The sequence below is a fragment of the Lepidochelys kempii genome, chromosome 9, assembly GCF_965140265.1.
Source record: "Lepidochelys kempii isolate rLepKem1 chromosome 9, rLepKem1.hap2, whole genome shotgun sequence".
Lineage (NCBI taxonomy): Eukaryota > Metazoa > Chordata > Testudines > Cheloniidae > Lepidochelys > Lepidochelys kempii.
In genome coordinates this window covers 55,798,731-55,826,637 of record NC_133264.1, presented here as the reverse complement: position 1 = coordinate 55,826,637, position 27,907 = coordinate 55,798,731, and the positions used below count along the sequence as shown (strand labels likewise).

The 27,907-nt window shown below is 50.0% G+C and overlaps 1 protein-coding gene across 1 annotated transcript in view; it reads left to right on the top strand.

Moving 5' to 3' along the window:
• The window catches only part of CROCC2 (ciliary rootlet coiled-coil, rootletin family member 2), a 215,378-nt gene extending 198,698 nt beyond the window's left edge, over positions 1 to 16,680 (top strand). The window contains exons 33-35 of the mRNA XM_073358695.1: positions 13,988 to 14,131; positions 15,202 to 15,375; positions 15,820 to 16,680. Of these exons, the coding sequence (XP_073214796.1) occupies positions 13,988 to 14,131; positions 15,202 to 15,375; positions 15,820 to 15,903 (402 nt within the window). The 3' untranslated portion in view covers positions 15,904 to 16,680. The remainder of the gene's footprint in view (positions 1 to 13,987; positions 14,132 to 15,201; positions 15,376 to 15,819) is intronic.
• The last annotated feature ends 11,227 nt before the right edge of the window (positions 16,681 to 27,907 follow it).

Sequence of the window (27,907 nt, the reverse complement as noted above, 5' to 3'; positions counted from 1 at the left end):
AGCTAGCTGTTCATAGCGGTGGCAGACCAGATGAAAGGACTCCCAGTCTCATCTCAAAGAACATCCTCCTCGATCTTGTCCTGCATCCGCACGTGCTATGAACTGGCCTGAGTGCCAATCTCAGCTCTCACAGCACACTCCACTAGGACCCAGGCCTCATCAGCTGCATTCCTGGCCCAGGTCCCGATCCAAGAAATCTGCAGGGCAGCGACTTGGTCCTCGATGCATACCTTCACTTCTCACTGCACCATCGTCCGGCACGCCAGAGACGACGCAGCTTTCAGTAGAGTGGTTCTACAATCAGCGTTTCCTTAACTCCGACCCCACCGCCTGGGTACGGCTTGGGAGTCACCTAATTGGAATGGTTATGAGCAATCACTCGAAGAAGAAAAAACGGTTACTCACCTCTCGTAACTGTTGTTCTTCGAGATGTGTTCCTCATATTCATTCCAAACCCACCGGCCTTCCCCTCTATTGGAGTAGCCAGCAAGAAGGAACTGAGGAGGCACCGGGTCGGCAGTGTCATCATATATTGAGCGCCATGAAGGCACCACTCCAGGGAGCTCCACAGCCAACCTGACGGGTGCTGCTCGGGGGAAAACTTTCCGACAACTGTGCACGTAGCGTGCATACACCTAATTGGAATGGATGTGAGGAACACATCTCAAAGAACAACAGTTACGAGAGGTGAGTAACCATTTTTTCCTCCTGTGGCTGCATCACTTTACACCAGCCTCAATCTGCACAGCACCAATCCCAAAGAAGGGTTGGCCTCCTCAGCCTAATAGTGTGTGAAAATGCATCACCTCCCAAACTGAGGTGACAAAATGAGCCTGGAGACAGGTTGGGCGGCATCTCGTTCTCCTGTGCCGCATGATCCATTTCATGACAGGGTGTCCCTTCGCATGTGACATGTAGCACAGCAGTCTGCTGTGAAGTTTGTAGCCTACCAATAGCCATTTTGCCATGTTACTTGGAACAGTGAAATACAACTGTGTATGCTGCACAACTCAATGGAGCCACACTGCTTTGCATCAGCCAAGAGCTGGCCCTGTATCTTTAACCTTAACTCTTTAACCATTTTGAATATCCCAATAAGCCTATATTCACCAGACCTGACATGTGATGAAACACTCACCGCTTGGATCATAGATGCTATCATTACCAAGAGGCTGGCCTGGTGAATGTCGGGTTCCAGTATTGCCAGGTGCCAGGGGCAATTTTACAGATAGAAGATATCTGCTCCAAAAAAGAGTAGGCCAACTTTTTTCAGACCTAGGCACCCAGCCCATTTCCCGTGGGCCTAGCTCCCATAGCAATCATTCCATTAATTTAGGTGCCTACTTATGGCTTTTGGTGCCTAGCTTTAGGCACATGACATTGAAAATGTTGTCTGTAAATCATAGGCCTACATGTCACTATTCTAAGGAGTCTGACTCTTATAGTTGCTTCCTGTAAGAGTAGAGCACAGAGGTACAGGCATCACACTGTTATTAACTCTGAAATGCAACTGCTCTGTTCAGCTGGTGCCTGGATTTGAACTCTCACTAGGCATAAGAATTCCTTAAAGCCCCCACCTTCCCCAACCTGATGCAGCAGTGTTACCCCAGCTGGGGATCTGTCCCCAAAACCTTACAGTCCATCTCTTGGGTATGTCACAGATAGTCCATCGTCAGCAGCAGAGTGAGCAGGAGGCTATAGCATCGCTGCACAACATGCAGGATGAGAACAACATTCTCCAGGAGAGACTGCTGACACTGCAGAGAACTGTAGCCCACCTAGAAGGGGAGAACAAGGAGCTGGAGCAATCAGTCTTTGAGCTGAAGCAGGACAATTCTGCCCTGAAGAAGACCCTCAGCAAGGTACTGTAGGGAAAGTTGTGAAGACACCAACGGATGTTAAATTGGACACATGCAATGACGCACAAGAATGCAAACAGGCACAAGCTGTCTCAGGCCTGGAGCTGTGTATTCCATCTGCAGACACTCGTGCACAGCCTGCATGATACTAGCAATGTCCAGGGTTGGATCCTCAGTGGAGAAATCAGTGAGACCCCCAAAGAGGTCAGTGGAGCTCAGCTGATTGACCTCATCTGGGGATCTGGCCCATTCATAGGGATCTATGAAAAGAAATACAAGCAGCAAAGTCAGTGAAGGTCTATAGGAGGCAGGTGGGTCAAAAGCTCCACCCCTCCCCCTCCTGCTGCTCCCCACCTTTCTCCTCCCCAGTAGTACAACACTGTTCAGTTCTTCTCTCATCCCCCATCTGCCAGCTACCATGCACCAGACCCTCCCAAAGTACCTTCCTCTTAGACCTGGAGTCCTGGCTCTCTTCTGAATCCCTGACCTTGTCCTCAGTGACTCCAGCTTCCACTCTGGTGTCCCCTCCCACTCGCTAACCCCCCGCCTCCTCGAGCCCTTGCTCAGCTAAAGGGCCACTTGCTCCACCTTGCTCTCCCTGTAGTATTGCTCCATCTCTGACCTTGCACCTTCCATGGCCCCTCTCTTCAACCACTGCCTCATTGCTCTGGTGCCCCCAGCACCCACCCCTTCACCCAGCGTTGTTATGAGCTGCATCCCATCCATGTCCATGACCTTTCTACTGCTCTCAGTCCCCTGCTCCAGAGCCCCTTCCTTTTTCTGACTCACTTGTTGATTCCCTCCCTTCCAGACTGGACTCCTGGGCTCCTCTCTCCATCTGCAAAGTTGCTTCCTCCAGCCCCAAACCCTGGCTTTCCCCATCAGCTGCATCATTCACTCCTGTCCTCTGGGGTATTCCTCATCATTTGTCTACACAGCACACGAGGCCCTGAGCTTGGCCAGGACCTCTGGGCACTACTGGAGTATAAATGGTCAGTAAAACAAGTGATGAGAACCTGCCAGTGGTGCATTTACCAGCATATACATCCAGAGAGCAGGCTTCATTCTGCATTCTCCTGCCCTTTGCATCATCATGTCCACTAGTGCAAAGGGAGGGAGAAATCCAACCCTTCTGATCTGCAAAGAGTCTGAGTGAGAATACAAGGTGGAGTGCAAGGAGAAAGGGTTGTCTTCTTCGTTCTGATTTGTGTGCAGATGTGCGTGTTCACCAGCGTACAGACATGGGAGCAGATCCTCAGCTGGTGTAAATCAGCCTGGCTTTGTTAGTCAAAAAAGCTGTGCCAATGGACCCCACTGATCATATACATACACACACTTGCCTTGGATCATGTCATGTCTGTTTGTGTGCACAATCATATTTCTAGATAGGTAGGTAGAGATATTACAGACATACACACACATTTGCCTCTGACAATGTATATTCATGCATATAGACCCAGCATCAGGAAAGCATCTCAATTCAGCAAAGCACTACTTAACATTAAGCATGTGCTCAAATCCCACTGAAGTCAAGCACATGCTTAAGCACTTTCCTGAATCAGAGCCATAGTGTAGTATAGATGTGAGCTTTCCCTTCCATCTCTGCCGATTGAAATCAGTGGAGACAGACTGCTGTGAGAGAGAGGAGAGTCAGACTCTCTGCATTCCCACAGTCACATAACATGGAATAGAAATAACCATGTGAACACAAAAGCCCAAGCAGAATCCTGTGAGTGGGAGAGAGAGATCGCTGGCTGTGTGTTCCAGTAACCTTTGTTTTCTTGGCCCCTATCCAGTCACTTCCCACCACTTGCATTTATGTACATGATTATTGCTCTCACATTCTTTGAATGTAGTCCAGATAACGAGTTCAAAACTCTTCATTCAAATGTAGTCTCCTCCAAAACTCTCACAAACACAAATGCATAAGCACACACGCATGCACACACATACATGTGCACACCTCTTGGCTACCTGATTTCTTCTCCTGCTTAAAGAGGGAGCTAATGTTCCACTCTGAGGCACTGATTCCAGTTCGAAGGAGTAATTTGTGTCACGCATGTGTTCGGTATCAGCAGGGGCTCTCTGGGATTGGCCTAATTAGCTTTAGTGATGGGGGAAGCAAAATCCAAACCATGTGCTAAAGCCGTCTTCTAAATTTAATACAAGTAGTTTCAGATTGACTTTTGACCCCTCTACCCAAAAAGATTGGTGTCTAAAAGTATCTGTCTCTTTAATCAGCTGCTATTCCTTTCCCCTGCTTGCCCCAAACACACACACACATTGTTTCATTCAGAACTCTCTTTTTTGATGGTTTCATAGTTTTTATTGTTTCATTTCCAACCAGTTTGATGGTTTCTGAACTTGATCACAGCACACAGAGCTGTGTGCAGCTCTTTGTGTTGTGTCTCAATTTGCCTGTCTGAAAGATGGAGGCAATCACAGGTCCTTACCTGTGTGCTATGAGCATCGGCTGTGTGCTGTGAGACGTCATCTCATGGCTCTTCCCATAAGAGGATGGGTTTGCCATAGGGCCAAATTTTCCCTTTCATCCAGTGCTGCACAGCATGCTTGTCTGCTGATCGGCCGTTTCCTTTACCTCAGAAATGGCTACACACTATCGATATTTATATCCATACAGCCCAGCTCCTCAGCTGCAGATGAGATTCACATGGCATAACTCGAGTGGACTGCATCACCTTTGCACACCCCCTGACCCTGGGCTGGCTGTGCATTGGGATGGTCCCTGTGAGGGCTGCTTTAACCTGCACCAGCTGCCAATAGTCTGAAGGGGCCTAAGCAACAGCTGTGGACCACTGGGGTGCAAGGATGCCCTGGCACCATCTCCAGTGCTGGCCACAGGGAGGTGGGCTGGCATAGAGACATTTTGTCAATTCTGCACCACCTAAGGATGCCCACCCTGGGGTGATCCTCCAGTAGGCCAGCTGTTTGCCGTGCTCCACCAGGAGAAGCTGGGCCAGGGAGTGTGAAGCACTGGACTTTGACTGGGAGCCTTGGAGAAGAAAGGCACTATGCCTTGCAAAGGGAAACACCTTCCCTCACAGGAGGAGGAAGGACAGGCAGGGCATGGGGTGGGGAAACCTGCCACTGTCAAGTGATTGTGATGAGCCGCTGCAGAGCAAACACAGCCTGGGCCCTGCAGCTACTCTCCTCTCAGACACACCAGGGCAGCTCACAGAGACTTCCAGCCAGAGCCTCCGTGAATGTCAATCTTCACTGACTTCAGGGATGCTATGCTGATTGACACCCTCTGCGGATCTGTCTCATTGTCATCAGCAGAGCTATGCCCATTTATGCCAGCTAGGAATCTGACCCATTGACCCCAATGGAGCTACACCCATTTACATCACCTGGGGATCTGGCACTGCAGGTCTCAGAATGCAACACTCTGCCTTGATCTGCACAGTCAAGATATGAAAGGTGAGGATGGCTGCAAAGGGCTCTAGTTGATGTAAAGTCAGAGCAGCCCATGAGCTCACTGTGATTTGCCAAAGCTGGGCACAGTCTGGGTGCTGATGTTATATTGACAACTCCAAACAAAAGGGATCAGAGGCTGTTCAAAACTGTTCCAGCCTGGACTTCTGTGAACTACACTGGCTAACAGCAGCCAGTAGGGAGCACTGTGCTGTCCAGGGATCAGCAGGAGCCATGCCCCTCATCCCTAGCCATGCCTCTCATGCAAGGAGGTGGCTTAGTGGTGCTACAGCGGCCCCTACATAACCCCAGGACCTCTAAGAATGTGTTTCCCCTAGTGATGCAAAGACCCTTCAGCAAACCAAAAACCTGGCCATGAGTCTGACTCCACCCCATCTAACTCAGCGACCGGTGGTTTTCCAGCAGCAGGTTCATGCTCTTGTTGGTGAGGCAAAGTAGGGAAGCCCAGGACTGAGAGATCCTGGTGCTGAAAGAAAAGGAGTACTTGTGGCACCTTAGAGACTAACCAATTTATTTGAGCATGAGCTTTCGTGAGCTACAGCTGTAGCTCACGAAAGCTCATGCTCAAATAAATTGGTTAGTCTCTAAGGTGCCACAAGTACTCCTTTTCTTTTTGCGAATACAGACTAACACGGCTGTTACTCTGAAACCTGGTGCTGAACATTCTCGTTGCCTCCAGAGAAGCTGTCTCCCTTTTCCAGCATCAAGAACCCTCAAGGAATCCAGGAGGGCCTCACAAATTGGGCATTGGCTGAACTAACCCCCAGGGCAGCCTTGCTTCCCGCTCCATTCTGCTTGGACAATGCAGCCAGCTTGGCCCCATGGGTTCCCCTGTGAGTGTCCCCATGAATCCAGAGTTTAAAGCTTCTCCCCAGGGAGAGGCAGAACAGATTGTCCTGCTCTGGAAGTGAATGTTTCCTTGGCATTGCTGCCCCTGCTCCAATGACCCTGTGATTCCCGGGTCTGTTCAAATAAACTGGGCCTTAACAGAAACTGAGAGCTGCCTGGCAGAATGATGCAACTGACCCCACAGATGCCACAGGAAGCAGTGGGAGCTCCTGTTCAGAGGTTAGTGACAGCCTGAAAGGGGCGACTATCCTGATGTTAGCCTCTCCATCGGGGACATCCATATCTTTGTTTAATGTGGCAGCCAGTGCCTCATTTGGAGCATCTTACAAATCAACAAGCTGTAGCATTAACACTGTGTAAGGAAAGCGTAGGAGCCAATGTTCAATGCACAGTTGGAATCGTAAAAATGCTTTGCCACCCCAAAAGGGTATGCAGAGTTGGTAACTACATGTGCGAAATAGGCATTACTACCTCTCTGACGCATGCAGTTGTGCTAAGTGCACACACAACCTACATGCACAAGAGAGCATGTGTTTTGCTTGCAACTGCATGGATAACGTGAGTAAAAATCAGGCCCCAGATCTGTTCTGATCTGGGGCTTTATTAGGAGGGGGAAATTCTCTCTGATCTGCTGTACCAATCCAAATATTTGGTTGGGAGGAACAATAACCACTGGTTTAGACGATCTCAAAGAAAGAAGATGAACAGGTGAGGAAAATTTCCCTTTAGGAATACCTTGATATTAGCCAACATGGTGTGTCAGAGTCTGGGACTTGGTGAGAAAAGGGGAACTGTTTCTTTTAACATTTTCTCTATTGAGGGTTTCCATAGAGCTGTACAGGAACAGAACAGGCAATAAAATACCTGTTGGAAGCAACTGCTGAAGGGCTTGGTTACTTAATAGTGGAGATCTGGTAATAAAGATGGAACAGATCTATACTCAACATTCCCAGTTGCACTCATGGAGCTCTGGTGTCACTTCACTGAAATCCATGGAGTTACTTCTGACTGAGGCGAGCGTGACTTAGAGCCGAGTTCGCCCAGTACATGTAGGGAGACATTGGGGTGGTCTCTTAAGAGAAGAAGTCACTAATAAGAGTAAGTATCAAGGGATAGCCATGTAAGTCTCTATCCACAAAAACAACAAGGAGTCCGGTGGCACCTTAAAGACTAACAGATTTATTTGGGCATAAGCTTTTGTGGGTAAAAAAATACTTCTTCAGATGCATGGAGTGAAAATTACAGATGCAGGCATTATATAATGACACATGAAGAGAAGGGAGTTACCTCACAAGTGGAGAACCAGTGTTGACAGGGCAAATTCGATCAGGGTGGATGTAGTCCACTCTCAATAATTGATGAGGAGGTGTCAATTCCAGGAGAGGCAAAACTGCTTTTGTAATGAGCCAGCCACGCCCAGTCCCTATTCAAGCCCAAATTAATGGTGTTAAATTTGCAAATGAATTTTAGTTCTGCAGTTTCTCTTTGAAGTCTGTTTCTGAAGTTTTTTTGTTCAAATATAGCTACTTTTAAATCTGTTATAGAATGTCCAGGAAGATTGAAGTGTTCTCCTACTGCCTTTTATATGTTACCATTCCTGATGTCCGATTTGTGTCCATTTATTATTTTACTTAGGGACAGTCCAGTTTGGCCAATGTACAAGGCAGAGGAGCATTGCTGGCACATGATGGCATATATCACATTAGTAGATGTGCAGGTGAATGAGCCCTTGATGGTGTGGCTGATGTGGCTGGGTACTCTGATGGTGTCGCTAGAGTAGATATGGGGACAGAGTAGGCAATGAGGTTTGCTACAGCGATTGGTTCCTGGGTTAGTGTTTCTGTGGTGTGGTGTGTAGTTGCTGGTGAGTATTTGCTTCAGGTTGGAGGGCTGTCTGTAAGTGAGGACTGGCCTGCCTCCCAAGCTCTGTGAGAGTGAGGGATCGTTTTCCAGGATCGGTTGTAGATCATTGATAATGTGCTGGAGAGGTTTTAGCTGGGGGGCTGTATGTGATGGCCAGTGGTGTTCTGTTATTTTCCTTTTTGGGCCTGTCCTGTAGTAGATGACTTCTGAGTAAGATCAGGATGGCTCTAGCAAATAAACTCTGTACCTGATGGACTGGACACAAGCATGTCCTGCAGGGTGTGGATTAAGGTTTTGCTAGGAGCATTAAGTGGAAGGAGTCAGCAATTCACACCCCCTCTGCTCTCCTCCCCGCTCCCATCTCACAGATCAGGTGACTGTGTCGGGTGGGGCCGATGTGGAGAGCCCTGGATGGGGGCCCAGAACAGCTCCATGGAAGCTCTCAGTGTATGGGAAGGAGGGGGGAGGCTAAGGAAAGAGTGATGCAGATCTGCTAGGCTCTCCCTCCTGAAGAAGGGGAGGCCAGAGATAACTACCATGGATCATCTCCATGATGTGGGGAAGGATTTCTTCCTACCACACCTTCCCAACATACAGTCCAGCTCCTTGGGCTTTGCGTCAGGTCCAGAATTTGACCCAAAGGAACTCACTTCTGGCTGTGTCCAACAGCTGTTTCCCTAACTGTGTCACTGCTTTCCATTTACTGTAGTAAGGAGTTTAATTCATACAAGGTAGTCAGACCATTGTCCTGGTTTTCTTCACAAATGGGCGTGTGTGTGTGCAGTTGTGATTTGGACGTGCTGCTCTGCAGAGGATTGAGCCACCCATTTGGTTTCCTTTTGCAAAATCAGCTGTAGATTGTGGGGTGGGAGTGGGCTGCTGAATCTGCTGAATTCCTGTCGGCATACATTGCATTTGTGCATCATCGGGATTCTAAGGGTATGACGCTCCCCTCTGGTGTAATCTGGACCGGTGATCTGCTAGGCCACTCCAATCCTTGACTCTGGGAGCCAGCCTTACCCCACCCTGCTGTGAGGACCCCCACTCCTGGGCTGTTCATGCATAGCCTCTGGCATGTAAGCTGCTCCCAGCTACTTGCAAGCAAATGACACTAGCCAATATCTCTGGTCCCAGAAACAACCCTAGGAACCTCCATCTTGCAGTGTCCAGTTATGCCCACTGGACGCTGCAAGTTTATATAAGTTTGTCAATTTAACAAAGAAATTGATATGTACCAGGCTTGTTCTCCCCAGGGGAGTCTCTGACACACTGCAAACAAAATGCACTGCTTCAGGTAGAATAAACAGATTTATTAACTATAAAGGTAGATTTAAGTGATTATAAGTCAAAGCATAATAAGTCAGATTTGGTCAAATGAAATAAAAGCAAAACACATTCTAAGCTGATCTTAACACTTTCAATGTCCTTACAAACTTAGATGCTTCTCACTACAGGCTGGCTCTTCAGCCAGGTTCTCCCCTTTGATCAGTGGTTCAGTTGCTTGGTGGTGGTGGTGTCTGTAGATGTAGGTGGAAGAGAGGGAGCATGGCAAAATGTCTCTCCCTTTTATCATGTCCTTTCTTTCCTCTTGGCTTTGCCCCACTCCTCCCCTTCAGAGTCAGGTGAGCATTACCTCATCGCAGTCCCAAAGGAAGGGGGTGACTCCCTCGACGGTCTGACAGATTCTTTTGTTGCTGCCTAAGCCAGTGTTCATTGTTCCTGTGAGGCTGGGCTGGGTTTATCCCATCCATGCCCTGTTGAGGTGTGAACTGCCTCTCAGTTCTTGGAGAGTTTTTGCATGGGCTTGCTTTAAACCATGAGGATACATTTTCAGCCTCATAACTATATACATGAAATTACAACCTATAATCTTACTATAACATTACTGTAACAATTACTATAACAACCATGCTCAGTGCATTATGAGCCTTCCAAAGACACCCAACATGACAAACTTTGCATTGGATACCACACAATCATTTTATAAAGATGAACATGGGGGTGTAGGGTGTTCCCCCGAGGTATAGAGCGTCACAAAGGGACAGTGTGAAAACAAAGTTCCAGAACAGTCGTTTAAACATCCCGCTCTGAGCCAAAAGTCACAAGGCATTTCCCGGCTCCAGGGAGTGTCCAATACAATTCTGGTGATACTGTCAGATAGAGATCTATTTCAGAGGTCCATACTGAACTAATCAAGTTGTTCTTCATTATCACTGAGAGGGAGAAGAGGAGAATGTGATGAATACTGTATCTTCCACTCTTTATCATGACTACGTTCCAGTTCCCCTTATGCAAACTCAGAAATAATGTGCAGGAAAGTCAAGATACACAACACTTCATGATACAAGTGCCAATGCTGGCTAAAAGACTATTAGTCCTCTGTTCACAGCTCATTATTGCAGTAGTTCCCTTCTGTCCCAAAGGAGATTGGCACCCCATCATACTGGGTGCTGTACTCATCCATTGTAAAGGACAATTGCTGCACTAAAGAGTGTACAATTGAAATACTCAAAGAGTGGGAGAAAGGAAGATACATTATCCCCATGAGAACTGAGGCACAAAGACAGATTAGGTGACTTGCTCCAGATCTCACATAGCAGAACTGGGATTCAAACCCAGTATTCCTGAGGCTAAAGTCAGTGTGTTAACCACAAAACCCTTCTGCCCCACTAAGCTGTACCCCTTCCATAGTTAATTGGCTAGGATCTGTGTGAGTGACTACAATACACTCCTGAGAGTGCTAGAAGGAGCATAAATGAAGCTGTAGAGGAAGAAAAGCAAGATGGTGAGAGCTGGTTCCTTTTTCATATCTTGTTTAATGCCAGTGCGTGCCTGCATCACAGTGCAGTCCTTCCCTGGGATTGCCAGTTGATCTCCAGGGAAGGCTTGCACTCTGCTGCAGGGTGATTATACAAAACAGTACACAAGAAATGAAAATAAGGGAGAAGTAAAATCCTCCTCAAAGATCATTTCAGACATTTTAAATTAAACTTCATTTGTCATGAATGATCAAATCCAAGCAGTAAGATTCCTAGGGAAGAAGGAATCATCAATCCAGTCCAGTAACTCTGCAAGTGTATCCTAATGTTGCAATCCAGCAATGGGCTCCTTTTGAACATTTGCATGCATTCTGTTGAATTGTCACTCCTGGTTCCCACTCCAGAGGTGGAGCCAAGCAGCCTTTGGATGGAGAAGGGAAAAAGGTATATGTGCAGACGTGTTAGTGGGCAGCACGCATGACTTCAGCACACCAGCTTCATTGTCCTTGCTTGCTCCTTTTCACTGCTGTAGCTGTTCTCTGCATGTCCTAGTTGGGCCCTTTCAGTGCTAAAGAAGTTGTTATAATGATCAAACCCCCTGGGGTTTGCATTTGAAATCTCAAGAAATATCAGCAAGGAAAGGAAAAACAATCCAATCACGCAATAATATTTCTTGCTGTGGAAGCCATTCCAAGAGCAGCCATCTTCAATGCTGGGTTGCACCCTTGGAGAAGGAAGGACTATTGTCACTAGACAGCTGTTGGGATAGAAAACACCTGGATTTGGGGCCATCTTGACCTGCAACATTAGCAGAGTTTTGTGTTCCAAGGTGAGAATTATGTGGATAAGTTACCTTGTTGAGGCTGGACTCTCTCACCTCTCCCTAGATCACAGCTGTTCCAGGTTGAGTTCAAACCATCATTCTAGAAGTACAAGGCACTAGAGGCCATTACTCACCCTTTGAGCTATCCAGTTCCCCCTGCAGAGGGTTTGGTGGGGCTCTCTATAAAGAATTCTATATAAAAGTATGTTTTGTTGTCTAATGTCTTAGTGTTAGCTAGCAGGGAATGCCTGAACTGGGATCCTCGAAAACACATGCTCCCAGAGGCAGAGGATAGGAAATGTTCTGCTCTGGATCTGCCAGAGAGGCAGAAAAGCCAGGTATGCCTTTGCTGGCTGAGCTTGGACTGAATAGGGATTGTCCATCAGGCATCTAAATGGATTTTCTAGCTGCAGAAACTAGGATGAAAGGAAATGTGATATTTTTCTGTTGTGGAAAAGCAACATTATAGGCTGTATGAGAGTCTCAGCAAGCATGAAATCGCTTTTACATGGTGCCCCTTTATTCCCTGTGCTCAACCTCTTCCCCTGGGCTGGGGGGCGGGACAGGACAGCTAATGAGTTCCAGAAGATCAGCTGTAAATGGCCAGGGAGGGTAATTCATATCGAACTCATAAAACCCTCGAGTAGCGTCTCAGGAGGGGAAATCCGGATGTGGCCGTTTATTTATTTTGGATTTTGCTTTCTTCTCTTCTCCTTTTAACATTTTCTTCCAGGAGATGCTCATTGCTTTTTAAAGGGACAGGCCTTCCTTTGGTTGTTTGGAGGCTTTTATCTGTTCATGCAGGGCAGGGACTGCTGGTAACGAAGGCCCCTGCACAGCCAGCAGGCTCCACGCAGACCATCGCCCAAGCGCTGGGCCTTTGGGGGCCTTCTTGCTGCACGAGGTTCTAGACACAGCCCTTCTTGCACCACCATGCCACGCCCAGTCTCCAGATGCTGCCCTGAAGATGGTTGTGCCCTTCAGGACTTAATGCTGCAGCGCGGTCCTTCCTGGCCAGCCTTCATGCACTATGTGCACAGATACTGAAAGTGCTGCTGGAGGAGAGGCATTCACTGCACTGTCCTGGCTAATGCGGCTCTGCTCCACTGCTGGTCTCGCCTGCCCAAGGGCCACTCAGACCTCAACAAACTTCCAAGAAGTTGATTTGTGTCCAGAGCTCTGGGCTGTAAGGCCAGTCCCTGACAGCTCTTTCTTCCACTGAATAGTGACCGGCGTGGTGTCCCCATTTCAGTTGCAAACCCTCAGCCTTCCCCACGATCAACCTCATCCCACTGCTTCCCCCCCACCCCCATCCCATCATGCTGAGTCCTTCCCTACCTCCGGGGGTATTCCCCCGACTCTGCCTCTCTCCTGATCCCACCCGCCTTTCCCTCCAAACACCTCAGATGTGCTGTCTCTGCCCACAGGCTGGGCTCTGCCCTTTCCACTCCACTGGCTTTTCCCTCCCCAGGGTTTCCCCAGCTTCTTCTTGGCCAGGTCTCAAGGTCTCCTCTGCATCTCAGTCATAGAATCATAGAAGATTAGGGTTGGAAGAGACCTCAGGAGGTCATCTAGTCAAACTTAAAAACCTCTAAGGATGGAGATTCCACCACCTCCCTAGGTAACCCATTCCTGTGCTTCACCACCCTCCTGTCCTTCTCAGTCTACACACAGCCTTTGACATGCCTGCTCCCTCACTTCTGGAACTACCCTCCAGCTCCCCCTCAGATTGCTTCCTCCAGTGACTCCCTTGTTTCCCTCCCGAGATTCCTCTGCTGTCACTCTGCCCTCTGTTGAAGGAGGCCTGCCTCACACTGCCCTCACCCACAACACAGAATCCTGGAAGATAGAGAAGTCCTCTGTCTCAGTTCCACATCTTGATGTAGCTGCTCTCATAGGTATTAGGGTGGTCCAGTGGAAAGGGCACTAGACTGGGAGGCAGGGGATCTGGGTGCTAGCCCTGCATCTACTAGTGACCTTGGACAAGTCACTTTCCCTCTCTGTGCCTCAGTTTCTACTCCCACATTTTCTCTGTGTTATCTGTTTAGATTGGAAGCTCTGAAAGGCAGGGACTGTCTCTGACTATGTGTATGTGCAGAACCTCGCACCGTGGGGCCCTGAGCTTGGCTGCAGTCTCTAGGTGTTGCTGTAATGATGAACTCAGCAAGCAGACACTCCAGAAGGTACCCTGGTTTCAAGGAGCATGCCAGCTCCAGGCAGCCAAAGCCAGCTATGTGTGCCAGCTGGTAGGGCCAGGCAGTGGGGCTCTTTTGAAAATCATCCCAAGACCTTGAAAATCCCAGCCCACTGGGAACTGCTGAGCCATGTGTGTGCCAGAGGGGAGGTGAAGGTCCCTGCCTTGCGACTTGTCCTTACAGGCAGAATGGGAGACGATCAAGAAAGAAAACAATGCCATGAAGCTCAGTGCAGAGAAGAAGCAGCTGGACCTGTCACTGAGCAGTCTGCACCAGGAGGTGGAGGACACCCTGAGGCAGAACGAGCAGCTGCAAGTCAGTCCACTGGTAACGGTGGTTTGTCACAGGAAATGGGGGTGCCTTAGAGGGTTACTCTGCTCTGGGGTGAGGAGATGAGATGAAGGCTCATGGGAGTAGGAAAAGGGAGGGAGAGGAGCACATGGGGCATGGGCAGGGGGAGACGGGACAGGCAGGGGACAGGTAGGAGCAAACAGGAGCTCAGCAGAGTTCAAAGGATGCCTAGAGTCCCAGCCAAAGGAAGCCATAGCCCATGGCATCATCTGTGGCCAGGGACTTGGAAGGTGCCTGCTGGGAAGAGGCTCAGCCCAGGAAACTTCTTCCTCCCCAGTTCCATTGCTCAGGAGGAGGAGGCCAGGTGCTCAGGAAAGGGGTCTCCCAGTTTCCAGGCCTGGTGGGATAAGGAGATCCTCTGGTTCCTGTTAGGGCAGGGCAAGTCTCTCTGCTCTTGCAGGGGGCTCTGATCGCTGTCCTGGCTCTGCTGACTAAGAGACAGGGTGCATGGGGTCTTGTGGCCTGGGGGCAGGTAGAGGCGCTGACAAGGGCCAGCTCTCCTCACCTCCCAGCCTGCTGCCCCCCATGTGGAGTTCCCCAGAGAGCAGCTCTGGTGGGACACGGTGCTGTTTGGACTCAGTCTCTCTGAGAAGCGAGGGGATCCAGAGACAGGGAGGCAGGACACCATGCACTGAAGCCCAGACACTCACTTCTTTGAGAGGGTCCAGGCCTGAGGCAGCAGCTGTGAAGGAGCCTGGGGAGAAGGTGTCCACTTGCTGGCCCACGCCCTGCAAGGGGGCCTTCGAGAGAGGGCAGGGACCTGTCTGCAGCCAGCACAGGGGAGCTAAGGGTCAGGCACCATGTGAACGGAGCAGAGTCACTAAAGGGGGAAATGGCTCTTTGGTACCCGTGTGTGGTCTCACAGAGCCCAACATGGCTGTTGGAAACGGATGGTGCTAGCTCAGCACTGCCCTGTGGAAATGACCCGAGGGAAGGCTAAAGACAAGGAGCATCTGGGCCAAGACCCTTGTTCTGCACTGCCTGATGGCCCAGTACATGGTTCCAGTGGGATTTGGCTGATGCCCTGCCCTATGTTCCTGTGCTAGGCCCAGATCACAGAGATGGAGCGGGCACATGCCCAGTGTCTGATGGAGCTGACGTCACGGCACCAGTTAGAGCTGGAGACGGAGAGGCTGCACAGCACCCAGCTCCAGGCTGAACGGTCCCTGGAGTCGAGGGAGAGAGCCCACAAGCAGTGTGTCAAGGACTTAGAGGATCAGGTACGGGGATTAGGCACACCACTGTAACGTCCTTAAAAGGAGCCATGGGGAAGGCCATGCCCTGGCTGCTGCTGAGGGCACCACATGGGCACCAGATTTGAATGAGCTCATGCAGAGGCCTCGTCAGGCAAGACTGGGGCTGGTGGGGCAGAGTGGGGTACTATGGCTGGTGAAGTGTCTAGTGCTAAGAGGAGCTGTACACTTGAGTGGCACCATTCTGATCTCAGAGCCTCCCACCCCTGCCATGCAGTGCCAGAGGGGAAGGGCCACAGGAATCAGACCCCGCCCCCCCAGGGCAGGTCCAGGGAGAGTATTATTTTCTGCCTCAATATTCCCTTGGAGAGATGCCCTGGCCCTATAAAGCAAATCCCTGTACAGCCCCATGGCTGTACATGGGAAGTGTTACTGTGCCTCTCCGTAGTGTAATGGCTCCATGCTCCCCAGATGAACTTGCTGAAAGAGCAGTTGGGCCAGGAGGTGTGGAAGAGACAGTCCTACCTCACTCAGGTGCTCCGGACAGGGAAATGATCCCAAAATAGCCCCTGTGCTCCAGCCTGGTAAGACCTAGTCAAAGACAACATTCAGGACCAGCTTTCAGCAGTGACTCTGCAGCCTGCAAGCCGGACTCTGACATCTCTGACATAGGATACAGAGGGACCTAGACAAATTGGAGGATTGGGCCAAAAGAAATCTGATGAGGTTCAATAAGGATAAGTGCAGGGTCCTGCACTTAGGATGGAAGAACCCAATGCACCGCTACAGACTAGGGACCGAATGGCTAGGCAGCAGTTCTGCGGAAAAGGACCTAGGGGTGACAGTGGACGAGAAGCTGGATATGAGTCAGCAGTGTGCCCTTGTTGCCAAGAAGGCCAATGGCATTTTGGGATGTATAAGTAGGGGCATAGCGAGCAGATCGAGGGACGTCATCGTTCCCCTCTATTCGACATTGGTGAGGCCTCATCTGGAGTACTGTGTCCAGTTTTGGGCCCCACACTACAAGAAGGATGTGGATAAATTGGAGAGAGTCCAGCGAAGGGCAACAAAAATGATTAGGGGTCTAGAACACATGACTTATGAGGAGAGGCTGAGGGAGCTGGGATTGTTTAGCCTGCAGAAGAGAAGAATGAGGGGGGATTTGATAGCTGCTTTCAACTACCTGAAAGGGGGTTCCAAAGAGGATGGCTCTAGACTGTTCTCAATGGTAGCAGATGACAGAACGAGGAGTAATGGTCTCCAGTTGCAGTGGGGGAGGTTTAGATTGGATATTAGGAAAAACTTTTTCACTAAGAGGGTGGTGAAACACTGGAATGCGTTACCTAGGGAGGTGGTAGAATCTCCTTCCTTAGAGGTTTTTAAGGTCAGGCTTGACAAAGCCCTGGCTGGGATGATTTAACTGGGAATTGGTCCTGCTTCGAGCAGGGGGTTGGACTAGATGACCTCCTGAGGTCCCTTCCAACCCTGATATTCTATGATTCTATAATGGTCTCAAGTTGCAGTGGGGGGCGGGGGTTAGGTTGGATATTAGGAAAAACTTTATCACTAGGAGGGTGGTGAAACACTGGAATGGGTTACCTAGGGAGGTGGTAGAATCTCCTTCCTTGGAGGTTTTTAAGGTCAGGCTTGACAAAGCCCTGGCTGGGATGATTTAACTGGGAATTGGTCCTGCTTTGAGCAGGGGGTTGGACTAGATGACCTTCTGGGGTCCCTTCCAACCCTGATAGTCTATGATACTATGATTCTATGATCTCCCCTTGTGCCAGGATGCTTGACTGACGCATGGCCAGCACTGCTGTGGGGAGAGGTTTCTGGGAGGAGCTTGCACCACACTGGTGGCTGGAACAATGGGGACTGTAGGCCTTTTGCAGCCGAAAGGAAACTCTGCAGTGAGGACAGCTGTTCCCTTGGTGGTGGCCGAATCTCAGGCCACAGATGCATAGCCAATTAATTTAGGCCATTTGGCAATGGGGGACTTTTCTGTGATAGGGCTACCAGGGTGTTTCACATCCAGGGACTGAGGGGTCTGGCTGGGGTTTTGTGTGTTCGTTGTAGCCATACTCAGGGTCACCCAGAGGTGGGGGCAAGTGGGGCAATTTGCCCCAGGCCCCTCAGGGGCCCCTACGAGAGTTTTTGGCGGCACTTTGGCAGCACGTCCTTCAATGCCGCCGAACACACTCGGAGTGAAGGACCCACCGAAGACCCGCCGCCGCTTCTTCTGCTCTGGGTCTTCGGCGGCAATTCGGCGGTGGGGGGTCCTTCCGCCCCGAAGATCCAGAGTGGAAGGACCCCCGCCGCCGAAGACCCCAAGCCCCCTGAATCTTCTGGGCAGCCCTGGCCATACTAATGGGTCCTGGCTTCCTATGTTATCTCACCCCTATTCTTTAAATAGCACTGTTGTCCCAGCAATTGGGGCCACTCTTTTCTCCCTCAGGAACGGTGCCATTTGGGCCTCGTCCAGTACTGTCAGGGGCCTCCTGTCTAGCTGGTGGAGTGACAGACCCTCCCAATCTCGGCAGCATCCTCTCATGCTAGATGGGTTGTGTCACCATCAGACAGATCTGTGCAGCTTGAGGAATCAACCCTTGAGTGCACAGAACCTGCAGGGGACTGTATCCACCGACATTAATCAAAAACGTAGTGTATGCTAACGAGACACAGTGAGAGAGCACATCGCCACCATGCCTGGAGACTGGTCAAGACCTTCATCCTTTCAGGAAACACAGGACTTTTTTAACAGTGGCAGGTGGCTGGGATTAGCTCAAAGCCAAGTCATCTTGTGACTCACTGGCCCTGAGAGGCGTCAAAGTGTAAAATTCAGCATTCCACCCACTCTGCCAGCCACAGGCTCCAAGCAAATCCCTGAAGGAATCAAACTGTTTCCATGGCAACAGAGGCAATCATCTTGGGACCTCTTTGGCCTTCACCTGTTAGCATTTTACACATTTTCCCATGAATGGCTGTTGGGGGCGGGGGTATTTTTCCCAACGTCGTAGTTTGTTTAAGCACTGATTTTAAATTCTGAGAATAGAGGGTGTTTGCTAAGGAAATCAACAGTGGCATTTTCAAGGCTTTGGATGGATCTTCCTGAATTTCATCTTTTAACAACATTTGATAAGCGATATCTGATTCTGTTCCTTCCCATGATACAGGTAAATCTTCCTCACCCCACCCCACACTGCCTGGCTCAATGTAACATACAGGCATGTAGAGCAATTCTCCTCTCACACTGGCCTAACTCAAGTGACTTCTGTGGTGTCACTCCAGCCTTACACCGGTGTCAGTGAAAGTGGGACCAGACCTACACAGGGACCCAGTGCTGTCAGCTGCTGAGCACCCTTGAGGGTGACCCCACAGCAGGCAGGAGGTCCTCAGGTCCTCATAGGATTGGGCCCTCAGACACACTGGGCCAGATCCTCAGCCAGTGTAAATTAATGTGGCATCATTGATTTCACTGGAGTGAGATTGTTTCATGATAGCCAAGGAGTTGGCCCATTGACTTCAATGGAGCTACACTGGTTTACACCAGTTGGGATCTCACCCATTGATTTCAATGGATCTATGCTGATTTACACCAGTGGGGGATGTGGTCTATTGCTCTCCACAGAGCTAAGCTGATTTACACCAGGTGGGGATCTGGCCCATTGACTTCAATGGAGCTACACCGATTTACACCAGCCAAGGCTCTGGCCCACTGGGGCTGATTCTCTTCTCACCCTTCTGTAAATCAGGAGTGGCTCCCTGCAGCCAATACAGTGGCCCTGGGGTGAGTGAGCGGATATCTTACTCTGTAGCTGGCGTTTCTGCCCCCTCTCTAATGGGTTGTTTCTGTGGAGTTGGATGTGGTGGCAGGAAAGACCATGCAGGAACAAACCACCATCTCCATCAGGAGGGTGGGAATTATCATACCCACATTCCAGTGCCAGTGCATTTCAGAACTGGACCCTCTGGATTGGGAAGAGTGCGTGGGCATGGATCTGGGCAGCCCAGAGAATACCCTCACATTGATGGCACAGCTGGGTCCCACTGAGGGAAATGTGCCATGTTGGTATTCACATAATCCCTTTGCTGTTGATTCTAACTGAGTCCTGCTGTTGTTTTCAGCTCCATTTCAGTCCTTACATAACATGTTCCTTGGCCTGTGTTCAGTATTAAAATGTACCTTGCAATCATTGCAGTGGGGATTATTTATATTGCATTTCTATGAATAAAAACATACATTATTTTGAACCATGATTCTGATTTTTATATTTTCAAAGCACTGAGAGCTGGATGCTTTTTGGCACCTTTTACAAATTGCTGGGTTTTGAAGTTTTGCCATAAATACTGAAAGCATCGGAGCAGGGACCATGGTTATTATTCTGTATTGATCAAGTGACAACCAGTGCCCAGGCCTGATCTGAAGGGATCAGAATAGATTATTGGCTGCATTTACCACCCCCTCCTCCTTGTGTTGAGAGGGAGTTATTCTGGGTGGTAGTTCTCCAGCAGGTGTAAATCAGAGGAGTGCCATTGGACTTAATGGCGCTACCCTGATAGACATCAGCTGGGGGGTCTAGCCCATTGACTTCAGTGCAGCTACCCTGATCTGTACCAGCTGTGGATCTGACTCACTGACTTCAGTGGAGCTACAGTGATTTACACCAGCTGGGGACCTGGCCCATTGACTGATCTAGATATGGAGATGGCATGGGCAATGAACAAGTTGCCTCCCCAGTCAGCAATCTCCAGTCGGTCACCAGGGAGCCAGTCGGCCAGTCGGTCACCAGGGAGCCAACTGGAAAACCAAAGCCACACTTGACACCTAGAGATTGTGAGTGTTTGGCTGGGGCCAGGCACCTCCAGAACAGGTCAGCCAGGAATGCGTTTTCAGTGGAAGCCCAGATGAGACTTGAATGGGATGCAAACAGACACGTACAAGTAATAAGAGCCTCAGTCCTGTATCAGCAGACAGATAGCAGAACCCACCATATCAGGCTTGATCACTTACTGACAGAGAGCAAATATGCCTCTGCCTTAGGACAGCAGCATTTCCACTTTTCCAGCCATGCTGTGTTGCTCCTCCTCTCTGATTGCCCAGTGAGATGCTAGTTTATAATCCATGTCTTCCACCCATATCATCTACACAGCAAGGCATTTGTAGAGAATGGGTGGCTAGGCCCAAACTCAGCAAAGCATTTAAGCACATGCCTAACTTTACATTAATTCTGTGCTTAAAGTTAAACGTACTTAAGTGCCTTGCTGCATCAGGGCCTGCCTGTAGAATAAAGTCTTACACAGAGTTTAGGTCCTAGTACACCCTAGCTTCAGCTGCTTGACCTTGGATTGTTTGTTTAAACTAAAAAGAAAAGGAGGACTTGTGGCACCTTAAAGACTAACCAATTTATTTGAGCATGAGCTTTCGTGAGCTACAGCTCACTTCATCGGATGCATACCGACGGTATGTAGCTCACGAAAGCTCATGCTCAAATAAATTGGTTAGTCTCTAAGGTGCCACAAGTACTCCTTTTCTTTTTGCGAATACAGACTAACACGGCTGTTACTCTGAAACCTTTGTTTAAACTCTGATTCTTCCCTCCCCCATGCCCAACATCTTTTTTCAGCTTCTGTTATTGCAAGGATGTTGCTGTATTTTGTGTTGGAAAAGGAAAAGGAAAAGGAAGTTCTCTGAGTTTCCATTTTCCTTCCACCAGAGCTGAAGACCTTAAACTGAGAGACAGGTCAAAATGTATTCTCAGTGAAGGGAAGAGGACTACTCTTGCGATGACTTTAGATGCCAGTGTTGCCAGTTCCCCCAATTTTATCCTAAGGCTTGCAGTATTTGCTGTTTTTCTCAAATCCCCAGCTCCTGGAGTCAGGTGATTACACGAGAATCTCAGTTTTAATTTAAAAAGGAAAAGGTTACTTTCTAGCCCTCATGGGAAAAGCTTCAAAACAGGAACCCAAACAGCTCAAAAACCAGAGGCAAATAAAATGAAAGAAATAATAAATTCTGGGTCCAACCTTGTGATTGTTAAACCAGTCACAGGATTTCTCTGGGCCTAGTGTGTGAGTTTGGAACTTGTGTCATTGGCAATACTGAGGTGGGCCTGAGCAGCTGATGTATTGAGAGAGTTACTATATACTGAGTTACCACTACATGGCAATATTTGACAGCTGTGAGCAAGGACATACAATCAGGGAGAAAAATGGAGCACACCTTTGAGCTCTGTTGAAATGTGTTGCTCTTCGATAGGGCCCAATTCCTCCAAGATTGACATATATGCTTACCTCTGTGCATGTTAGTAGTCTTCGTTGCAGCTCTGCACATAAAATTAACCATATGCATACAACTTTGCCAGATCGGGGCCATAGTACTTTAGAAGGACAGGGGGATGAATGGTAACTATTTTGCATTAATAAGAGCTAGACATTATTATTATTTATTAAGAAAGAGAAACTGTCCTGCCTAACTAAGAATCCTTGATCCTGTGTGGATGTGACTGCAGGATTGGGGCCTTTAAATGTATATGCTCATCTAATAGATTTGTAAGTCTGTAGCAATGTAATGATTATTATCTGTCTTGTCTTACATAGTTCATATTTAATAATCAATTAGTGGGGCATTCAGCATGAAATAGCCATCTAAATTGAATGCATATTTAGGCATCTTAATTGCCAGCGTCACAGGGTTTTTCTAGCTCTGTTAGGGAGCTTTGTGCTGCTTTACTGGGATAACTTGAACTTTCTTGATAAAACGATTTGCTGATGATAACTGTGGATTTTCTCCATGGAGACAAAGAGGCCCTTGAGTCTAAAGCGTAACCTAAAACATAACATTGCTGAAAAGAATTTCCTGATAATATTTTTAGCACCTTAAAAAAAAACACACACCATTTTTTCCTTCTTTGCCTGTGTGGGATGTTAAAAGAGAAGAAAAAATGTAATGCCCAAGGTGACGTCTGTTGGGTGCCAGGATCTAGCAGCAACAACAAAACACAGGCATTAAAGAACCCAGGGAACAAGCAGGGCTGAAATCCACTCCTACAAGCACTGAAAGCCAGAAGCTTCCCCCTTCCCTTACCTCACGGGAGGGGAAAGGCCCTCTGTTTGGTTTCCTGGCACCTGAAGATTCCAGGCGAATTCGTGTTTGAAAGGGACTCTGGGCCGAGGCAAAATTTCTTGGGAGGTTGCATTTTTCTGCACCAGAACTTTGAAACTCTGACTGGTCTTTTCTAATTGTACAGAGAGTCAGTGACAGAGGGGAGGTGAAGGACCTGACAAGTGGCTTCTGTTCAGCCTCTTTCATCCCAAACTGTCACTCCCCCTCTGGACCAATAACGAGAGTGGTTTCCAAGGATTCTGAGCTTAGGGGTCTAACAGAAACCCCTTGGTGCTTCTCACCTTCAGTGGGGCTTTTGTGGGCACGAGGGCAGTCCACGTGTAGAAAACTGCATATGGATCAATGTGCACCAGGCCATCCCCGGAAATAGGCAGATGGCACTCCTGCTTTCAGTCGCACACATGCAGCTTCCCCCTGCTGTCAATTGCTGTTGCAACAGACTGACTGGTTGTGTAGCCTCATAGGAAGAGCCCTGGCCTGGAACTCGAGAGAGCTGGCTTTATTCTGATGCTGTGTGAATATAGGCACCTCCAGATCCCTCTCTTTCCCTGTCTGGCTTGTCTGTTTAGAGTGGAAGCTCTTCAGGCTGGAACTGTCTCTCCCTAGGTGTGTGTACTGCTCCTAGCACAGAGGGGCCCTTATACTGGAAAGGCCCTTTAGGCCTTGCTGTAATACCCTATAAGGCCTGGCCCCAGGGGGCTCAGGAAGCCTATCTCCTGGGGGCGCACAATGCAGTAAGGACAAGCTGATGGTGCTGCTGTAACAGCATTTCAGGCTGTGATGGTGGCTAACAACCCCCTGGGTGCCAGGTATGTGGGTACAATTTTAGACAGGTGGCCATCTTATGGCGCACCCACTTATGTTAGCATACAGCTGTATCCTATGGAAAGAGCAGCCAACTGCCCAAGCCTAGGTCCCGTCTCCTGAATGAACCGGCTAGGTCTTGACCTGATCGTGATGTTATCTGAGAGGACATTTTCTCCTGCCACTGCAGCCCCAGTGGCTCAGGCTTCAGACTGCCCCTGTCCGAGCACTGGTAACAGAGGAAGGGAGCCTTGCCAAACATCAGATCCTTGCTGTACAGCCATCCTGGTCCTCACTGCTCACGCTCACAGAGCAGGGACCCCGCCCCAATGCCCTGCCCCCTACACCTGTGGCCGCTGAGCCTCTCAGCCTGTGAGAGGGGGCTGAAGAGCCAGAGGGGCCAGTCTGACACACACACACACACCCACCGCCGCTCCCCCCTCAAGCTGGCCAGGCTATTCGCTCCAGACAAGACAACCCCTGTTCATGCACTGCAAACGCTGCATCCATGGGCAGCCCGGGCCTGTGGCTGAGGCTCTGTAGGGCTTAACATGCCCCTGGTCAGCAGGGGGCAGACCTGGCAATGACACAACTACAACCCTATCCCAGCAAGGGACCCCATGTCAGCTCTGCCTGGGGGGTCCTCCCAGATTGGTTGACATCCCCACTCACATGCCATCTAGGGTGTAAACAGCCAATTGGATCTGCTGCAGCAAGTGGGTGGAGCTCTGGCCCCTACCCTCAGGAGCCCACGCTGTTCTCATGGGCAGGATGGGGGAGCTAAGGAGCCCCACAGCTCAGGGCAGCTCTGCCCCCTCCCCTTTCCCCGCAAGCACCCAACCTGAAACAGGGAGAGGGGCCCTGCTTCAGCTGCCCCCTAGGCCTGGGAGAGGGGGTGAAGAGCCTCAGGAGCAGCAGAGGGGAGGCTGGGGGGCTGAACCGAGGGAGCTGGGGGGCAGAGCTCCTTGCTGGGCAGCCGTGGGGTGAGAACTGCTGCAGGCGGCCCGTCTCCCCTCACCCAGTGTGTGTGGGAAGGGGGAAGTGTTGATTTTGGAGGGGCAGGACAGTTCAGCCATCAGAAGACAGGCCATAGCTACGCCTGTGGGGCCGACGGCGGGGGTGATCTCTGGACTGGACATAGCGAGGGCGTGCAGAGAACTCCGTGGCCCTGGTGAAGGGTGGGCATTGCTGGGGGCTGAGTGGGCTTGCACAGAGCCACCCACACCATTTGTGTATGTAAATGAGAGCAGAGCACCTTTGAGACTCTGGCCCCTCACTCTCTGAGCCCAGTGCCACTAGGTGTCCAATGGAGCTAACAATCCTTCCTTCCCCTGGGGTCTATCTGGTTTCTTTACCTGGGACCTTCTTTGGGGCAGGGCCTGCCCCTCATGTATGTATGTATGCAGCGTGGCCCAGCCATCCTACAAACACTAACACCAGACTGGGGTGTACTGGGTGATTGCTGCAGCAGCCTTCCTGTTCTCCCTCCTGCATTATGCCTCACGGCCTGTCTTCCTATCTTATAGCTCAGTGGTTTGAGCATCGGCCTGCTAAACCCAGGGTTGTGAGTTCAATCCTTGAGGGGGCCATTTAGGGATCTGGGGCAAAAATTGGGGATTGGTCCTGCTTTGAGCAGGGGGTTGGACTAGATGACCTCTTGAGGTCCCTTCCAACCCTGAGATTCTATGATTCTATGATTCCCCGGGACTGGTCAGGCATTCCTGGGCAAGTAGTGCTGGGGAGCATTTGACAGAGGAGCCTGGGGCTGCCTTACTTTGCACATCATCAGCTCTATCCTGCCCATGTGTCATCATGGCACTTGGGGCACCATTCCCCCAGCACGCTTACATTCCTCTGGGTTCTGACCTGGCTGGGCCCAGCTCCTGCACAGGCAAGTCTGGCCTCAGGGCATAGCCCCAGCATACCTCTCCACACTTCAGCCTGCACACAGACAGGGCAGGGGGCATTTGCTGCCTCATCAAATTCTGTTCCTTTATGATTCCCTTACTATAGCCCAGCAGTGTGGCCAGGAAGCACAGCCCCTTGTTTTGGACTGTAAGCTGTTACGGGCAGGGAGTGTGCCCACCTCTTTGTACAGCACCTCCCACAATGGGGGGCCCAATCCTGAATGGGCACCAGGGTGCCACTGTAACAGACAATAAGAGGCAATAATAATAGTAATACAGAATGATAAAAGCTCAATGAGACAATTCCAGCCCCAGTGCCCCAAGCCCATTCAGCTGCCTCTTTCCTACTGATTGCATCATGCAGAGACTCTCCCTGACACAGCCAGCAGGATGGGGCCAGGAGCCCGTGAGACCAGATCCCTTTGTGGTTCATTCATTTCTTTGTTGCCACATGGGGAGGTTAACAGCTGGACAGTAATGGACAGCAGGAATTCAGGCAATGGGAAAGAGAAAGAAACCAGCAGCCACGAGAATACAACATACCTCTATAAGGCTGGAGTTCTGATGAGAAGCTTGTTGTTGGCGGGAAGGTAACACCCACGCACACGCACACTTACACGCATACATATAAATGCATATATGAAACACACACGGACATTCACACAAGTACACACGCACACACAGGCATTCATATAAATGCACGTACACAGCACACACACACACATATTGCTGTGCATCATGTTCACGCACACACGTTTACCAGACAGCAGTTTTGCATGGGATGTTTTTAGGTGCGCCAGTCATTAAACCAGGAGAAATTAATTAAAAAGCGGGAGAATATGGACATCAAGCTCCAAAATCCACTTGAAACATTCATTTGCTTTGCATAGCCACTTGGTTGCTCACTATCAGTGTTACGTTCTGGGATGTTCACAGGTTTGGCCCTCAAAGAGTTAATATAAAAGGCTTTGGAGGGTTCAGTGTGTAGCCTTTATAAAAAAAAATTGCTTCCTGCAGGGAGTTTGTGTTAAGTTGTGAGAATCTGTCCCCAGCTCAGCCTCTAAAATTAGATTTTGCCTCTTTAACCTCTTCACTCCCAAATCAGACTAAAGGCAAGCTGGTTTCTCATCCATGTTTCTGTGCTATCCAGGGTGACCACAGGGTGATGCTGCCCAGGGGAAGCTGGCATCAGCTCTGACCATAGGTGCTGGAACTAGGGGGCCTGCGGGGGGACTGCCGCACCCCCTGTTTTCCATCATATCCAGGGTTTGCAGTTTGGTTCAATGCATCTCAGCACCCCCACCATACAAATTGTTCCAGCACCACTGGCTCTGTCCTCTCCGTGTGGTCTGTGCCATCATGTCTCTGTCCTTGTGGGGCTGGTCTGAGCAGGACTCTCCCACCCAGTGTTGGCTTCTCCCTTGCAGGATGCTGTTCCTAGAAGCCAACAATCACAATTGTCCCTTCTGGCCTTGGAACCTCTGAAGCTATAATCCTGCCAGCGGCTCAGCAATGGGAATTCTGGCCTTGGGATTGAACCACATGCCTCCTGTGGCTCCTACCCCATGTGGTCCTTCCCCCCTAACCTCCCCAAACCGTGGGAATCCAGTACAGTCGTGAAGCATGGGGTGCTCAAATTCCTGACCTTGACTGATGAACAGGATGATATGACTCAGACAGGGTCACCTTTGAAGTGCTGTACTCAGGGTTGGCCATAAGCACAGTCAAAGCAGATGACTACTTCTGGAGTCTGCAAATTCTAGCAGGCCTGGGCCAGCTCCACATTGCTCTCTTACTGGGAGCAAACGGCTCCTTGCCAGCCCCTTCCTGCAGCAGCACCAGTAGCAATGACAATGTAGGTTCTGATCTCCCCTTCTGAACTCCCCAGACCTTAAGGCTGGCCCTGGACTGTGCCTGTATGCTCCATAGTCTGGACAAGCTGCTGAGAAGCAGCTGCAGGAGTCTTTTGCTTTCTACGCTCTCCATTCTCAGGGGCCTCTGGATGCTGCTGGCACAGCCTGTCAAAATGAATGGCACCCATTAGTAATGTGGGTGAGTGGCTGGGTAAGTCTGTAACCCCAGTGTGCTCTGCTTTGAGCCCTAGGGCACATAATTCTGCCCTCCCACCTTCCAAAGGATCAGAACCATCAGGGTTCTCGGGTGGGGGGGACGGGGGGAGTGAGGATGGTGGTGGCTTGGCCAAACACCAGAGCCCCAGGCCCAGTGGGGTTTCAGGCTGCACGTGTGAATGTGGGCTCTGCCCCTGGTGAGAAGCAGACCCATACTTCTGTTAGCTCCCTGGGACTCCTGCCTGTTTGAGAACCCCGCAAACCCTGAGGCTGTGCCCGAGTACTCCCTGCCAGTGAAGCCTCCAGAGTATTTCATCCCCATGCCAGGATGACCCATCGCACCCTCCCTCTGTGCCCTGTTCCCCAAGTACGCTAACCCCAACCCCTGGCACAGGCCCTGCCCCTGCCCCCACCCCACTGCAGGAGCAAGCCACGCAGGGGGCACCTAAAAGTGAACCCAGCCCTTCCTTCTTCCCCAACTGCTGGTTCTGGCCCTCGCTCTTTAAGAACAGCCTTTCATTTACATAGCCCCACCCCTAAGATCCCTGATTGGCTGGCCATGTCCTGACTATTAAAGCATGGCCAGCCGGGGTGGAGTTTGTTCTGTGAATGAACCCCCCCCTCAGCCCCCCCCCTCAGCTAAACAGAGACATTAG